The 19,205-nt window shown below is 33.2% G+C and overlaps 1 protein-coding gene across 1 annotated transcript; it reads left to right on the top strand.

The window, feature by feature from the left end:
* Positions 1-15,375: 15,375 nt before the first annotated feature.
* Positions 15,376-18,196, top strand: LOC128244359 (caprin-2-like). The gene is made up of 2 exons (XM_052962403.1): positions 15,376-15,682; positions 17,558-18,196. Exons 1-2 carry the CDS (start codon positions 15,391-15,393, stop codon positions 17,983-17,985), a joined length of 720 nt encoding a protein of 239 aa, XP_052818363.1. The 5' UTR covers positions 15,376-15,390; the 3' UTR covers positions 17,986-18,196.
* The last annotated feature ends 1,009 nt before the right edge of the window (positions 18,197-19,205 follow it).

Genomic DNA, 19,205 nt, shown 5'->3' with positions numbered 1-19,205 from the left:
TTTTGCCACGTAAAGTAGCATAACAGAGAATGATATTGGCAAACTGTTGCAAGATTCATCCGTTGAAATTAGGATTGGTTTATTAAATTATGTATCAAACAATTCAAGGGATATAAATCCCAAGTAACTTAAGCGACTTGGCTAGTTATCAAACCTGTCTTAGTTATTCTGTCCATACAGATATTATCAAATTTTGTTAACGTCTTGTCAATTTAAATGAACTACACATTAACTGTTGGTATTTTAACACCTATATTATTTGGAATACACCATAATAAATGAAGATGATCTTATGCAATTCTTGAGTAGAATATTTTCTTCGATAAATAGCTGTTTAAATAGATTGTATGTTACTTAGATAAACAATAAATTGCAAAGATGTCAATGCATGCTATCAATAGATTAACTGTTCGTGGATATAGGAATACGGGAAAGTCGATAAATAATTTACTAAGGGTAGATATCAGATGAACTTTTTTCAGGTATTTCAGTATTCCTTTATCAAAAAGGAATAAACTCGTGAATGATACAATCATTTATATAATTGCGATGACTAATAAAATCCATTTTTCAATTTACTTTTTTTTATTTTTAGATAACTGTTTTCATCCTCGCAAAGACAACAGAGGAACTAAAACGTCGACGACTGCGGTCTTCTGAACTGCCAACACGCCAACGTTAAAACAAACACGTACACACTTTTCGTTTAGCTGGTTCAAGTCTTAACAAAACCAGTTAATGAAGTTAGTAAAATATGTGTAACATAAAACATATCTGAACAACTGTTATAGCTCAAACGATATTTTTATAGTAAATTGGTCTTGATGACACATGTCTTATAAAGGGGCTCTATAACGAGTCATCATATCAAACATAAATTCATTCAACGAGTTTTGGAAACATTAGAAAGCGATCCTTTGGCGACTTTACCTACATAGTTGATTGACGAGTTGAATACAAATCTGTAATGTGGTATTCTTATATTAAACATGTGTAATACAGAAATATACGTGATGTTTATACAAAAATGTTGATGATTATGACTTAAGCGTTAACTATCTATCATTCAAGTTATTTCAAAACCTAATCATTTTAAAGAAGTCAATTCCTAACTGACCCTCTTGACAGGCTTTTCAATGAATTGCATGTGTAGGTTCGATCATTACATTATTTAATTGCTTTTCGCAATACAGTGCGCAATCTATAAAAAATCTTTATCATTATATTATTATAATTGAATCATTCTGTTTAACCATGATCGATAATAAAAAGGTTATTTATGGAGTTTTGCTTCCCAAGTTGAAAATTGTTATACCTCTTGATAAATCATTCTTATGTCATTCTTAAACAAATATTGAAATCTTTTGAGTAGGATAGATACAAAAAGCTATTTATTGAGTTGATATTTTGTGTTTTGCTGCTGAACTGGAATTTTATAAATTATAAAGACTTTCAATTGTTTAATCATGCTATCCAACTTATTATTCTTCACTGACCCTTTTTCTTCAAATGGAACTTGCTATTCAGGTTGCCAGGGACAATACGTAAACATCTAGCAAAAAACCACACACAAACATTACTTTTAAATATGTTGAGTCATACCACCTGCGTGCAGGAATATACGTTTACTTCATATATTGAATCCTTACTGACTTTGTTCTCTATAACAAAAGGATTAAGTTTTACGCAGATATTAGTTATAAACGTTCACCAATGGAGAAACAAGCGAGTATCCAACTGTTATCTAAGTTAACCACGGTTATTCAGATATTGTTATATAAAAAGAACTGTTCATAAATAATTACTAAATTTTGTAAGTTCTTTAGACTATTGGTGTGAACGACAAGTTCATGATATTTCACCAATAATAATCAGACGGACACTACTTGCCACGTGACTATTAAAGTACTTTTATTAATTAAACTTTAATATTAATTTTTCCTGCGGATCATTTGACTTTTCAGTTTATAAAAAGAAAGTGCCATTTGATTCCAAATTTTAAAACCTGTATTAAAGGTGTGAAAACATACTTTTTGTTCTAATTCCATCGCCTTCAATATTACCTATAGCTGCCTTTCACAGAAGTCTCATCAATGACACGTAGAGCCTTTTATGACGTGGCGCTTTTCTGATGTCCTGAATCACATCGGGTTTGATGGGTAATTCGGATTTCATGTGAAAACACGTATCCGTCGAGACCACGCTGCAAGGATCAACCCGATTAATGTCTACGCTTTGCCTCCAAACTGTCCTCAACCACGGCACTAACCTCTCCATATATTACAAATAGGAGTCAAGTAACGTTCAAAACAACCAAAAGAGACGATGCAAGTTATTAAAGGGTTGGTTAAGGAAATGTCATTGGCTTACGAGTCTCTACATTTCAAATTACCCTTACGAAAGTGATGTTTTGAACTCAACTTGTGGTTGTTGGATCAATAATTAACATTCTTCAAAAGTATGCAAGTAAACATCAGCAGGTATACATACTCATAAAAAAAGTATGCTTCACATATATCCAGTCATACAAACAGGTTTTTTTATTGTCGGACAAGTTAGTTTGGGTGTCATTGTATGTGGTTTGATTCACATTTTTGTATACGTGCGAAATTTCGTTGATTTTTGTTATTCGAAAAGTTGTAATTTTGCGCACTAAGGGAGATCTTTTGGATTTAATACTTTTTTCTTACAGCATAAACTATGATAAATCATTTATGCTCCTGGCTTTACGTGGCTAAATAATTATAATAATTAGCTCAATACAAAGGTATACCTCACTTCAATCCTCAAAGGTGCAAAACGATGACACGATCTGTTTGCAAGCAAAATGATGACATCGATACTTTATTTACGTACCTAATTATACACACCTTTACCTACGACGCAGTATCAATGATTATATAAGAATAAGAAAATGAAATATATTTATTTTGTGTTGTATTGGGAAATATCGACTTCAACTTAATTTATTACTTTGGATATATTAACATTAAATGTAAACATTTGTCAGAAAGTGATAAAGTGTTTACATATATAACATATAAATTCTCTAATACGTTATCGGAAATAAGGTAGTTACTGTGACCTATTCGGGTCAAAATGGCGGCTAAAACTGTTTTAACATTTCTTATATTGATGTCTCTTATTTATGCATCACAGCAAGAACATGAAAAGATCCGGATTGTCATTCGAACAGAGGAAAGTAATATAAATGACATAAGTAATTCTCTTATGAAGTATAACTTCTCGTTCGATAGCAAGGTTAGTCATTATTGCTGAGTAGTAACGATTTAAAACGCCCATTTTGGTATTTAGGGGCTATTTAAAGAATATTCGGGATTCAATAAGGGGCTACGCGGTACCCAGGAACTCAGTATTTGGCATTTTCAGACTCAAACATTATTTCAATATCGTTTATTACGTATGATTCGAGAGAAGAAGTATTCCGTACGCAAGCTGCTGGACGATGGGGGGGAGGGGGGGGGGATGTTGTCTCCCTCAGTCATAGTATGAACATATTATTTCGGAGTTCTGTTAAATCAATATACATTCAACTTAAAACGGAACAAACGTTTATATTTATGTTTTTAATTGTTGATTTAAAGTTTAAGATAAAATAGTGGTGCAATAAATTATAAGTATTTATAAAATATATTTAATGTATTGAAATTCGTACGATGTACGTGTTTTCTTTTAAATACTCGAACTTTAATATACATGTACCGTTGTCTTATACTTTTGTTAGTTTCCACTTTATTGTTTTTCAGATCAATACTAATTTGTTTATATTTGCGAAGGAAGGAAAAGTTTCGGAATACTATCAACTAAGTTCGGTCGCATTGGACTCGATGCAACAGTCAAATATACATGTATTTATGTTTTCATATATTGTGCCATCATAATCACGTTTAAATATTTAAAAGGACGGTAACTGTATTTTAAAAATGTCTGTGTGTAAAATGTCTTAATTGTTTACTATTTTCAACATTTTATTTCTGATCGTGTTTGCTTTGTAATCCCTTTATGGTCATTTTCCTTATGATTAGTTTACTACAATGTATCATGTCTGCATATAAAGTTGTTAAAATGTAATAAATACTTGTTTTCTATTATTAAATCTAAATAATATGTACAATGCAACTAGTATTATATTGTTCAGTTTAAGCATTCAGCAAATGCAATGATTGATTAATCGTTTTAGGAGCGGCGGTGTATGCATTCCTTGTAACGTATTATGATTCATTATCATGTTATCGGAAATCAAATCATGCGATATGATTCCATTCAAGTCTCAACTTATTCCGTTCTGCTCACAAATCGTTAGAATTTGTCCCTTATTCATTATTAACAATATTTATTAATTAATAACATGGCAGTTTTGAAGAGGTGTGTTATCAAAATTTTCATTTTTAAGATTGTTAATATAGGTTTAACAAAAAATTCAAATATTCCAGACAAACACGGTCCAACGTGTCACCCATTAATCTTTTATTTTTTTTAAGATCCAAAAGCTTGCCCAAAGCTACAGAGTTTATCTTGAAACACCATTTGTTCCGGATGCAAAACCAAAAGCCATTAATACTCGTGCGCAGAAATACGGAAATAAAACGGTATAATATAGTAATAGTTATTATCTTTATTAAATGCACGAACAATTATTTAAAACGTTTTTAAGATCAATTGTGTTAATCAGTTTTCACGAGGCATATCAACGCTTTTACTTCTAATATGACAATTGTGTTTTATAATATAGTTTCAGATACCATATATGGACGTATGCCCGCCCTTTTTTGATCCAGCTCTCGGAATTGATCGTACATGGGCAGACAAAAACATAAGCGGAAAGGGAATTATTGTTGGGGTCACCGACGTCGGAATCAATGACGAAAATACTTATATACGCGAAAATATGGTAAAAATTGATATTAAATTATTTGGCATTTCTTTATATTACTGATAATTAGAACGACACGTGGCAATTGTGAAGTCCGCTACATTATCCGCCAGCGTATACTTGCCTGGCACGATAAGTCTCAAGTTGACAATTGTTGATCATTTAAAAGACGAAGCAAGAATGTTTCTTCTTAGTCTATACCAGCCCTATGGCTCAGACAACGCCACCTATACTGTCGAGGGGACGAGGTTAATTCGGCCGTTCCCCTAATTTGCCACGAACTGGACGTGGGAAAGTGGTGGCAGTTGCTAGAGTATTGGAACAGGCGGCATTTGTTGGAAAACGATGAAAAACCGTGGAAAATGGGACTTTGATCTAGTAGTCACCACTTTCCACTTTTTTTCTCACCAAATGCCACCCCAACGTGGCAGTTGGTGGAGTATTCGTATCCCACTAGATACACATATCAATATGTGCAGGTTGTCCCATGTATACATTTGTCTAGCAAACTATAAACTTATTAAAACACTTTCATATTTACTAAGATAGAATTTATGCATTCTTTAAAAGAGTTATTTAACGAAAATGACTAATTCTAAGGTGTTTAACCATAATAAATAAATTTTCAGAATATGGCTTTGTCCTACAATTTTGTTGACGATACCTCTTCCACGCATCCAACAATTTTACCAATGATAATCGAAAGTAAATCAATCACAGGGTAAGACAACTTTAATAAGATTCGAGAACTTATTATTGCTGTTATAAAAGGCGGTACAAGGGGTGTCTCAGTTCAGAAATTAGCAGCTTAAATGTGGAAAATATATGATATTTAATAAGCATTTGCTTTAATTCATTTCATAGACATGGAATTGCATGTGCTGGACTAATTGCTCGTTCGAAGACAGACGAGGATTGCGTTTATTGTGGCGTCGGGGTAGCTTTCAAGGCACAAATTGCAGGTATTTCAACTTGAGCTGTTGTGATAAGGTGATTGTCCGTCTACATTTTCCTTCAAACAACTTCACCTCCTAAACCACTTACACAATTTCAACCAAACTTCGCAGGAATGTTGCTTTGGTGGAATTCTAACATTTTTCTTAAATTAAAAATGGTTATCATACTGACCTCTGGTTGCCATGGCCGAAAGGAAAATCATTTTCACAGAAACCGCTGGGCCGATTTCCAAAATAAATCACAGAAATGTTCCCTTGTGTCCTTGTATTATACTTCACCCATTCCGGGTTCTTAAAAGGATATGGCCGGCAGATGGCAGGGCTAATTAATACTAGGTATCTATATGGAAAACTTTCAAAATCTTCTCCTCAGTATCCGTTAGCAATATTTTAAAATCATTTCACAGAAATGTTCCTTAGATGACCCTGTGTCAAATGCATTCGCCCAATGTTGATTCGTAACATGTGGCCGTCAGGGGTAAGGGATACTTTTCCCTTTATGTCTATATATCAAATTCCTCCACCCAATTGTGATTCATAAATAAAAAACGTGCCTACCAGGGGCGGGGTTACTTTTCACTAGTTCTATATAGAAACTATCGGATCGTTCCAAAATGATATAAAAGAATTGGTCCTAAAGTGACCCTCTTATTCTTTCACCCTGGCAAAACTTCCAATGGCAACCAAACGGAAACACTTTGATCAACTTTGATTCCTTCACCCTTTTGTGATGCATGAAAACTGGGCTAGTTTTCATAAGTGTATATGAAATTTTATCTTTAGAAACAATTGGCCTGATTGAACCATTGGTCAAAAATTGTAGTAGTTGTAGTAGTAGTAGTAGTAGTAGTGGAAGTAGTAGTAGTAGTAGTAGTAGTAGTAGTAGTAGTAGTAGTAGTAGTAGTAGTAGTAGTAGTAGTAGTAGTAGAAGTAGTAGTAGTAGAATAAGTAGTAAAAGTAGTAGAATAAGTAGTAGTCGTAGATGGTAGTAGTAGCAGTAGCAGTAGCAGTAGCAGCAGCAGCAGCAGCAGCAGCAGTAGATTCTAGTGTCAGAAGTGGTAGTAGAAGTATCTGTAGCAGTAGCAGTAGCAGTTATAGTAGTAATATACTATATGTTTTTTTTTATTTTTGAAGATTTACAGATAGCAAAGGTTATTGAGAAAACTTGGTGGAAACCGTTTATAGATTCTTCAATTTTTTCGAAAGCTTTAGCATACAGACAGGATGCTATTCATGTGTATTCCAACAGTTGGGGAATGAATAAACCGTTTGTGACATACAACTTTTACGAAGACGAAGTGCTGACACAAGGAATGAAACAAGTACGGGATTTACATCATACTTCTATTGAATGGTTTGGTTATACAAATATCTGAGAAATACTGTTTCATATATCCATAATAATAATATTTTAAGTTCCATTATTGTTAATAGGTTTTACTTAGAAACATGACCAGATCATGACCTTTATGAAACGCTAAGGCTTTGAACAAGTTTCGTTTTAAACGCGCTACACGTTACCAAACAGGTTCATACTAAAAAAAAACAAAAACATAATCGTGATTTTATTGCTAGTTTAGATTTTTTATATGGAAGTATTGTTTTTCTTGCATACCGGACGTGTGTTTCCAGTCATGTGACCGGTGGAAAACCTCATCTTACACACCCATGTAAGATGAGTCACGCGCAACAACGCGCCACTTCTTATTTCTTTTATTGTATGGTTTATGAAAAGTATATCATGCAACTTCTATCAAGCAGAATCAAGAATATAAGTATACAATACTTTTAATTAAAAATTGAAAATAAATAATCGTTAAAGCGCGATTTTTAAAGGAACTATTTGACGTCAATAGTGATTTAAAATTACTGCGCTTTATGACGTCAGTACACAACGTCGCATGCGCTTTTTGGTGAAATGTACAAAAGTGCGTTTTCTACGTGAATTTTTCCACATATTCATAATTTTAGGTATGCAAGAAAAAATATCAATGATGTTTTTCCGGTCCGGAATGAAAAATCCGACCCTCGGGCCCCCTGCGTGACAAGCCTCGTTACCGGCTTACGCGCGTGCCCTCGGATTTTTCTATCCGTACCGGAATCACATGATAGATACTTATATGATTGTATCACCAAAAAAAAAACAGGGTATATTTCGATGCCATAAGCAGTTTGCGGTTTTATATGTATTGATCATATTATTCTGATCGAGTATTTTTTATTAGTCTCGACACTTAATAATCACATGCTAAGATCAAGGCATATACTTAACACAGGGTAGAAAAGGATTAGGATCAGTGTACGTACTTCCAGCTGAACATCCTGGGTCTGGCCTGGCAGATCACATCGCTACTATCCCTGTAGCGTGTTTCGATGTCAATGGGACCGTCGCCGACGTTAGCGTTGTCAACGCAGCTGCATTGGTGTCCGTCTTTTGCAATGGCAGGCTGAGGACAGATGCAAGAATGGTCTGTTGAGCCTGTATTATAGATGAACACAAAGTTGGGAAAAAATGAATATCAACGTGTTGCCATTTGTGACATTATTCAGATTTCAGATTATTAAAGTTACACTCGTTTAATGTAATGGACCCTTTATGTATAAACACAGGCGTAGGATTGCTTTTTTTGCATTTTTATTTGTTTTTATCTTTATCATATTGCCAAATATTCAAATTATCTATTTACTGTTGTATGAGAAAGATTTAGTCTGCAATTAAGTTTGATAATAAGTATTGTCAGACTGACTACGTTGTATTAGATGTAATATTAATCCGGTAACCTGTGAGTATTTAGGCTTATCAGTCAGACTGTCCAGCAGATAGTGCATAAAATCAATCATTTTTTAAATTCAAGTCATTAACATATGTTTGACAACGACTACGTATTTTGTGCTTTCTGTTGGTTTATATAGAGATATTAGTGAATTAAAATGATAGATTGAGTTGATATTTTCACTGATTTTATTTTGCTATCCAAATCAAAAATCAGTGCTCACAAGGCTGGAATACAATATCCACGTCGTTATTTCCGAAATAACCTATGTTCTAGCGCGTTCTTTCTACTAAAATGTATTAATTGTTCGTTTACCTGAAAGTCGCAATATAGTTTACACGAAATGTGAATAAACACCACTCGTGAACTATAACTTTTGTTGCTCACTCAGTGTAATATATAACAACCTTTCACAGAACAAAACACTTATCCTCTGTTTGATATGGTCAGACATACTACTTTTATATTATCTTTTTCTTAAAAAAACAAATCTTTTATTTTGAAAGACTTACACAATTTCATATTACCTTGGAGATTTTATTTTTACCGCCTCTTCAACAACATCATTAAACTATACTGATACGACTAATACTTATCATCCGTTTTAATAAATCAACATTTGTTCTAGATTACTGTTGGACAAGATGAAAGACGTTGCTTTACGAAATTTGGGGGTGAATCTGCTGGCACCGCAATTGTTTCCGGGATGATTGCTCTTTTATTGGAAGCCAAGTAAGTTTTGTTGAGTAGATAAATTATCACAATCTAAAACGTGATAGTGGATAGTTTTCAGATATATTTAATCAATCGCTATTCATCGAAATAAATTGTAAGCGTCAATGAGATAACAAACGAGAGTAAAGTTCATTTTCAAACAATTGAAAAAGGTGTATAATGCATTGAACATTGCAAATCTTTGGCATGCTTTCTTTCAGTCCTGGATTGCCAGCAAGAGACATTAAACATATTTTAAATATGTCCAGTAGCCATACTGGGTTGCAAGTTTCCTCTGAATTCAAGCAGAACAGCGCTGGGAAACACTGTAAGTTTTATATTAAGCACCTAACGTTGAATGGTGATAAACAGTGTAAAAGGGCACAGCTACCATGTAACCATTTTGTGTATTCCAACCTGCATTTTACATCCTTAAACAGTAATGGTAAAGGCATGCTCACTACAACTCCATATGCATTGATTTGTTTCAAATAAACTGACAGTCTAATGGATCTACTTTAATGAATAGAATTGTTCTGTGATTTTGTAATTTCCATTCTTATAAATAATTTTTAACTATGTTGCGCGTAATTTTAAATTCTATGGAGTCCAACATCTTACATAAGCTTATCTAGTAAATATTCATTATACTTGACCCACTAAGTTGTCAATTCAAATATATTGATTTAACCTCCATCGTGTATAATTCCCAAAACTTCTCAATTTATCATGCACTTCATACTTCTGAAGGTCTGCTATTTCTAGAGGTAAAAATGCTCTTAAAGTCGATGTCAATGGTTAACCGTGTGTCATGTGCCCTGTTTTATTTTTAACTAATAATGAACATCAGCTATTCATTAACCATTAGATGAAGTGTTGTCAGTTTATCTTGTTAAGTATTGTATGGCAACGTTTTCCTAAGACAATGAAGGTAAAGATAGTATTTGAACAATACATAAACGTTAAAAGTACAATAAATGAAAACTATCAAAATATTCCATTTAAAAACTGTGTTCTAGAAAAATAAACATATTTTCTAGCAAACGTTTCCTCTATCTTCTTCATATATAAGAAACAATAAATATTATTAATCTGATTTGTGTCATGAAATAAAATGACAAATATTTCATCTTATGTTAATTCATCTTATTCATTCTTATCTTGACTACTATCATCTTACCACGAAACTATTGTCAGCCCCAAAAAAGATGACACGAGACAATCTGGACCCGGTTCTGTTATGTAAACTTTCAAAAGCGCAAGCGTCAAAAAGGTTTTGCATAATATACACGATACATCATAAGCTTTCACTTCTTACATTTGTCAAACACTGTTTTCTAAATAAATTTGAGACGAAACTCTTTATGCATCCTCGTATGTACCCGTAAAATCCACCGAAAATAGGGATTTGTATAAAATCAAATCTATATTTTTACGGGCATTTTCATCATGGTTTACAAAAAATTAAAAATAATATCAAACATAAATTCATTGCATAATTTATGGATTTGATTTTCCACAACTCTATATCTTTGTATTTAAGTGCAAACAAACAAAATGTTAGAACAGTTGCGCCTGAACTTGTTTAAGAATACACAGTTTAACACATCTAAGAACCCTTCCTTTGTCGTACGTTTTGACAAAGTTTTAAAGTCTGAAGTATTTCCTGCAAGGAGAATACTACTATAGGTGATAACAACTTAAGTATTTAACAAAACATATAATATCAGTTAAAACCCTGTACTTTTATGCCAACGTATTGTGTCGAACATAGGGAATATTTAGGTGAACACTCCGCATTTATTAACATTTGTTTTTTTTTTTCTCTACGCATTTTTACTTTCACTTGAGTAAATCGTTTACTGAAACAGTACCCAAACGAGAAGACATTGCGCTGAAATGCGGCAACGAATGTATTTGACTTGTTTTAATGTTTAAACAATCGAATTTACTGTGCCGTCACCTTATCATTATCATATATAATACATTAATAAAAAGTAAAATAATCCTAGACCATCCGAGATTGGGTTACGGCTTACCCGACTCCTTTACGATGACAGAGATTGGAAGTCAGTGGAAGGAGTTACCGCCGATGTTGATAAGAACTTTAGACTTTTCAGCTGACACTATGTGAGTTTGATGAATTTTACTTCAAGTTTTACCTTTCTTTTGTACATATACATTATTTGTGGACAATCGTTCGGCTAAGAATATGTGTTGGGTTATGTTAACCAAAATAGTATGTAAAAATTATTTCACATCATTTTTCATAGCCGTTTTTGACTAATGCTGGCCATTCTTTCTTTTGGCTTTAAAGATAATTTTCGTACATTACATAAACTACACTTTTGTTTCGAAATAGTTTAGATTATTAATAGAATACAGTTCTTTATAAAGGAATGTCTTTATCAATGTCAATTTATTCTTTCGCAGGCAAAACCAGTCCAGTGACTGGATCGAAATGATGTCGTACGGAGATATTGGCTGTAACAGTGCGCAGTGTATTGACAAAATTGAAGAGGTTCTGTTTGGAATAGAGTTTGTGTACCCAGAGATATATACATTGAGTCTTTGGGTTATTTCACCCGCTGGAACGGTATCAGTTTTAGCTGATGTCAAGCCAAAACCAAATGGAAAGATGAAACAAAACATAAATACAACGTTTCGGTCCAATCAGTTTTGGGGAGAAAATAGTGTAGGCAAATGGCATGTACATATAACATGCAAAATTCCAAAGAATATGTTTTCTGCAAGTAAGTTCAAGATAAATAACAAATTATGAACACTGTTAAACTCAGATAATGTCTTTTGATGCTTTAATGTTTTTTTTGAAACTTAATCATTGTTCTACTAACATTATTATGTGATTATTTTCAGATTATGGTTGCAAAGTTACTAAGACGCGTCTGATAATATACGGAACTTCAGAGACTGAAGGATTGTCTCATCAAAACTTGTCAACTAAAAGTTTAAGCTACCCCCTCACGAACTTTGACTTTGTCCCTGTAATGATACAGAACAGCGGTATAGACATTATAATGATTGCAACGATTGTTTCTGTTTTCTTACTGATAACAATACTATTCATTGTATGTAGATGTAAATTTGGATATTGTCGCATTCTTCCTAAAACTAGTGAGTAAAATAAAATAAAGATGTAGTTATAACGTCAATGTAAGGCTATTACTTCCTGGACTTGTTATCCGTAACCATACGAGTGTCTTGTGTGTAATGTACATGTTAGTAAGCCTGAGTGAGCTCCGGCTTTTCATAATGTTTATTCCTATGGGAAAGTTTACTAAAATGCCGACAGTTTGAACTATGTAGTTGTTTTACTTCCATTATGAAAATATTATAGCTGACATATGGCGACTTTGGAAGAATTTCATTTACCAGTATTAATATATAGGAAAAAAGATAATAAAGTATTGACAATAAAAATAAATAAATGATGAGATATTGAATTAATAAAAAAGGTGTATGCAATATAACGAACAGACGACTCCAACAATAAAACAAATGTTAAAAGAACGGGACACTCAATTTTAAAATTATTTTATAGGAGCATGGTTTTTCCCACATTTGGTTAAATGAAAACATTGATGATTACAACCGTAAAGATTACAAGGAAGCAAATACTTGATATTTATTGTTTGGGTTGTAACATATTAGTTGGCTTGTCTTTCCAAGTTGTTTTGTTAAAGTTATGAACATGTCTTGAACATTTGTTGTATTGTTTTTATTGATAATATTATTAATTTCTTAGTGTGGTGTATTATACTATTAAAGCACATTGAACAGTGATCTGTTCTTGGGTTGAAATAAATAATCAGCTATTTAACGAGGCATGTGAACGAAGGGTAAGCAGTCTCGTGAATATTAGTATATGATATATACTTATTTATAAATGCAAACCGTAAATGGTGGGCGATCAACCTGATAATTTTGTCAATCAAAGTGTCGATATACATGCATTGCGTACCGATAACTAAATGGCGTATTTTTTAGTAATACATCCACATTTATATCTTTTTAATCCGAGTCTCATTTGGTCGTTTCATACTGGTCATAGTTCAACGAAGTACATGTAAGCCAGCAGGCATGTCAAGGTTAATTACACATCAGTTTATGCCTAACACAACACATATTAAAACCAAAATAATGAGCTAGCTTCACGAGTGAATTACCTCAACAGGTAACTTGTTTACATCTGAATTTTTTAAAACATTTTTGAGTAAGAAACAATGTTTACGTTTTGCAAGAAGACGATGCCAAAGCTATGACAGAACCGACATAAAACAACAATACAATAATGAAGCACATTGAAGAATCGATCTTCAGCTGATTCAAAGAAGTGCAGCGATATTATAATTTGACATTTCTCAACTTGATTCTATGGTTTTCTATGTTCATAACAACGTGAAAGGGATAACTTAATACTTACGAGTATAAGCAGACTGAGAATTGTCTGACAATAAACAATATTATAAACATCATTAATTTAATTGTGAACAATGTATATTAAATTCTGAATAACTTCGAGTTGTATTTGAAATAATTCAATTTACTTCTTTGCATGATGAGTAACACTATGTTACTCTGATAAATTAGAATGTTTGGCAGTTATATGCAATCAAACAGTATAAGGAATTCCGTATAGGCCCAACATACGTACTATTTTGAAAAACGATGTACATGTAAGACGGAAGTTACTTGAACTTATTTACAGCTAGAGAGGTACATACATAGATAGGGTGAACTACACAGGGGTTAGAATAACCCTAGCTCTTATATGAATATACATATACATATATTGGTTCTTAAACGTTTTCGGAATAATGCACGGGATACAACTTTCCAGGGTTTAGTCAGTACTGAGACTCACAATTCCCAGTACTACCTTCGAAAATGAGCACTGGGTAAGCGGAACACTTGTACCTGTTTATGATCGTTCTTGGTATGACGTGATCGGAGGATTGAACCCTTAACCTATAGTTCCGGAAAAGAACGCCCTACCGCCACGCTATCGGGTTTTTTTATTGACAGTTTATGATGTGTATCAACATAAAGCACGTAAGAAAATGCGCATTTAAAATGCAGACACATCATTAACGTTATTAATATTTTTTCAATTATTATATTATTTTGTTTTAAATAGAAGACCTTTTGGAAAAGACCAAGTATGATGACTAGTATTTCTTGAAACTGAAGTCTTGAAGTGTGCTTGTGAAGCAAACCATATTTATTTGCGAAAATATTGCACATTTTCATTTGCAATTTTGACTATTTGTTTGTCACTCTTATAGTATGACATGTAACATAGTATTTCGCCGTGATTATGTATGTAGTGGCCACAGGCCAACGTATAGTGTGTTAGTTTTACTCTCTTTTTTTTCGGATTTTAGGATTTAAAGCTGGAGAGTAATTCCACGTCTTAGCAATTCGGTGGAGTAGGCCCCAGGTAATTTAACATTTCTGCGTAGTTTTGTGTAAGAATACAAAGGTGAAACTCATTGCATTATTTAATGATAGTATGTACTTTCTCAACGTACGTTTATTCCGCCAATAAACGAGTCTCATCTGACTTGCAATATCACGTTTTGTCTTCAACTCAGGTCTCAAAATCATATATATTATACAACACAACTTGCGCATTTTCCTGTGAGAAATGTTGTGAAATATCAATATAAGCTTTATTGCTGGGTTGCACTTGAAACACATTTAAGTGGGAAATACTTAATTATAAGTGAGCAGGAAAAACACGTATAATAATGATACTTATTTTCGGGCGTTTTCATGAATTGACAATAGGTTTTCATAATGAGTTAATTTACGCTATCACTTAGAAATCATTAATAAATTGAAATGACACTAATTGCTAGATTACAAAAGCCAAACCTGGTGCACCTCCTTCTAATTGAAGGCTTACTTATCAGTGACAAATAACAAAGCCCGGATTCTGCACCATAGAAAAAAAATCAGTATAAAATAACTTGTATTTGATACTAATTTGCAGACACAACCTGCTCTGGGCCGATATAAACAACTCAAAATGTATGTTCAGCACAAATATTTCATTCTGTTTTGTACATTTTCTGTTGCATTATGTGGTGAGCCCCGTTTCAATACAAGATTTGAGTACGATGAACAACTCTTGGAGAAAATGATTCGCATGGAATTTGAATATGCACAGTGGGAAAAACGCATAAATGAAACTCTAGGAAAAATGGAGAAACAGAAAACTAGCATTCAGACTGATTTGAAAATATTGCGAAATGACAGAGAGGAGTTTGACAAGCACGGTAACGAGACGATGAAAAATATGATGCACCAACTGTCTAAACGTAAGTGTCACTTATTACATCATTAAATTTATTTAAGATTATTGTTTAGTATCAATTTACAGCTAAAGAACACTTGAAGTAGCTAATTGGATGAAATATGAAATTACGAAATAATTATCACTATCACTATATCAGCCATTGCTTATGATCTGACATTCAGTGGCAACAAAGTCTTATTGAACGATATATTGCTTTGCCAATGACTATTATTTTCTATAGCTCCCTAGTAAACAATTGTTTCATTACATAACAAGCCAAGTTTTAATCCAAATGCGTCATCTACACACTGAACAAAAAATAAGCACTCCTTTTTTGTAAGAATGTAAAAAAGTTTGTACACAATAGTCTTCTTTGAATGACCTAATTTCCTAAATAACGTTATTCCATACTGGGTGAGTACCTAAATTGGAACAGTACCTAAATATGGAACACCCATTATAAAAATGTTTTTCTGATTGAGATCAGTTTATTTACGATTTTAATCAATTAAGACATTTGTCTTAGATACAAATTCCAAAGAACACGATCCGGTAAGTATTTCAAATACTGCTAACATTTAAAGTTTTCCTTGTTCAAATGTCAATACATGGCACGCGGGGGACTTCATGCTTGCCACAATCACAGCATACTGGTACAGCCTGTATTTTACTGAAATCATCAAATGTAACTGACAAAAATGACCAAACAAAATCATGCTGGAAATAACATAAATTATTAATTTACTTAAACAAATCATGGAGCAATAATTTAAAAAGAATACATAAAAATAAATAACAAATTAAAACTGTTCCATATTTAGGTACTCCGGGGACGAAAATGGCGGTCATTGACTGTGCGGTTTATAAAGTGCTTTTCATGCAGATTGATAGTATGCTGATGAGATATTTTATAGTTGTGGTGCAAGTCTAACTAAAAGTATTCCAAAAATAGTGCCGAAAGCGTTCCGATTTAGGTACTCACCAGTATATTATACTGGACCTATTTAATCGGAAATGACTTAAACTGATTTTCTGATAGATGTGATGGTAGTTTGCAACACATAAACAATTACAGTTTCCCCTGTTATTTTATTAAAAACGTACTTGGTTTAAACTTTATTTATTTCAATATAAAAAGTCCGAATTCAAGTTATGCAAATAACAAATTGATAGGGTCAAGTGTAGAAATCTGACAAAAAGGAATCATTAAGTTACAAAATATTCACGACCGAATGGAGAAGGAAGTTTACGACCTGATAATATATCTCGCCTCCCTAAACACTTGCCACGTGTTGAATGCTATATGAATGTATTAAAGAAATGACGATTAAAGGTAAGAGGTGATACCAACTTTTTCTTCGCAGTCATAAAACAAACTGGATTTTCTTTATAGCAAGAATATATCTTAAATATTGTCGACTTTTAGGTTTAACAGTATCAATTATTTTCCATATGTATCTCCAATGCAAACTGGCAGAACTTTTACGTATATTATAACCATATGCGTCCGTTAAATTATGTTCATATACAATTGATTTAAACAATAAATAAGACATGTCGCCTTTCTGAAATGAAAATTCACTCACTATGTTTTGCACCATTAATTTTCAAGGAATCCATGTTGCATCAGGTCGGAATACAGTTCTGTACAAGCACACCTCCCCCCCAAAAAAAACAACAACAACAACAACAAAAAACCTCTAAGATATTAAAAAAAATTATCTCTGAGTGCAGGTATTGGATTGAATTTTAAGTATAAATTATGTGCATCACTCTGACAAAATATCAATTTGAAGTAACAATCTCTCTTCTAAATATTGAGAGGGCATTCTAGACCACATCCTGATACTTAGCTTTTAATTTTAAAGTACATTTCATGTGTTGTCTTCATTTTCAGCGCAAAACGCAACAGTTTTGTTCCGAGCGTGTGACGTTGTGGATTATACCCTGTCAACTGGAAACGATATAATTATCTTCAATGAAATGCTCTACAACATCGGTAGAGGCTACGACTCAGCAACTGGGAAATTCACAGCACCAGTCACGGGTATCTACCTGTTCATTGTTAACTTGTGCCCTACAAAATCTGGAAGTATTTTCTTCGCCATTGTGGCCAAGGAGGGGGTGGTGGCAAATGGACATGCGCATAGCGTTTCAAATTGGCTTTGCGTTTCCGGAGACGCCATAGTACAGCTTCACGCCAATGACGTCGTCTACGTTAAATCCACGTACAGTGGTAGTAAACTTTTACAAAGAAATACACTGAAGGATGATTTTGACGCAAAAGCAAATTCCTTTTCAGGCGTCCTTCTTCATTCAATCTGATTTAAATCTTGCATTACGCAAGGAGGATAATGTACTACAATCAGATAGCTAAAAAGCAGTATTCGGGAAGTTAACCATTTGACATTCGTTGATGAAATGACAATCTGTTTTATGATTCTTGGATCTTTATTCTATTATTGAACCATCAGGCAAGCAGACTAAAAGGAGTTACTATTTTGAAAAAAATACATAATAACATGCAGCAATCATTTTTATAGCTAATAAAATGCTTTAAAACAACCTTATTCTTGTTAACATGGGTCAAGCTTAGTTCGAACTATGGATGAAATGTTCTCTTATCAATTTTACTTCATATATTAACTTACAATGCAGTATTCAAACAAAACAAGAGCTATTGTAGGATAGCGCGTTCGACTATGTGCCGCTTTGCCTAAGAAATGATTATATGTGGCTACCAAAAGTAATAAAAAACACACATTAGAAAGTTATCAATTTACGCCGCAATGCGACAAAACCAGGTTTTCAATTGTTGACAGAAGAGCTGTTTCTATTTTTACTAAAAGTGACCTTGTCCTTGACTCTAGTGGCCCAATCATATGAAAGTCATTCAAAGACTATTACTACATACCAAGTTTGGCCACACTATACCAGCCTTAACAAAAGTTATTCAGAAACAAACCAAATCTTTTTAGTAACAGGTACCTTGATTCTAGGGGATTCAAACACAATCCCATAAAAGGTCTCCATAAAGACTTTCTATATACCAAGTTTGGACAGTGTATGTCAAATATTACTCAAATTTTTGATACGATTTTTGCGCTGCCCTCAACCCGGCCTGCCCGAGCAACGACGCACGACATTCTTATACAAAATTTCACTTTATCTGGTTTAAACAATCAAAATATGCTTGAAAAATACATTAGAACAGAAAAATGAAAAAAATCAAGCAAGGGCCACAACTTCAATTCTGGGTTGATATGCAGTTATACAACCTAATGGTTAGATGATCGTCAATAATTGTCTGAAGTATAAAGTCAATTGAATGAATTGTTTAGTTATTAATAAAAATTCAAACTTCTTTAAATATTTAATCTGACACAATGTGTCCTAAAAGTATAAACTAAGTCTATAAGACAATCAGGGGGCCATTATATGCAGCTATGTAACCTAATCTTGTGGCAGTCCGTTACATCTGTGTAAAATGCTAACAGATTAGAATAAAGGGTATAAGAGTTATAAGTGAAAATGTCTAATAGCCC

The sequence above is a fragment of the Mya arenaria genome, chromosome 1 (assembly GCF_026914265.1).
Source record: "Mya arenaria isolate MELC-2E11 chromosome 1, ASM2691426v1".
In the NCBI taxonomy this organism is placed as follows: Eukaryota; Metazoa; Mollusca; class Bivalvia; order Myida; family Myidae; genus Mya; species Mya arenaria.
Note: the sequence above shows the minus strand (reverse complement) of the source record. Positions and strands in the feature narration are given on the sequence as shown.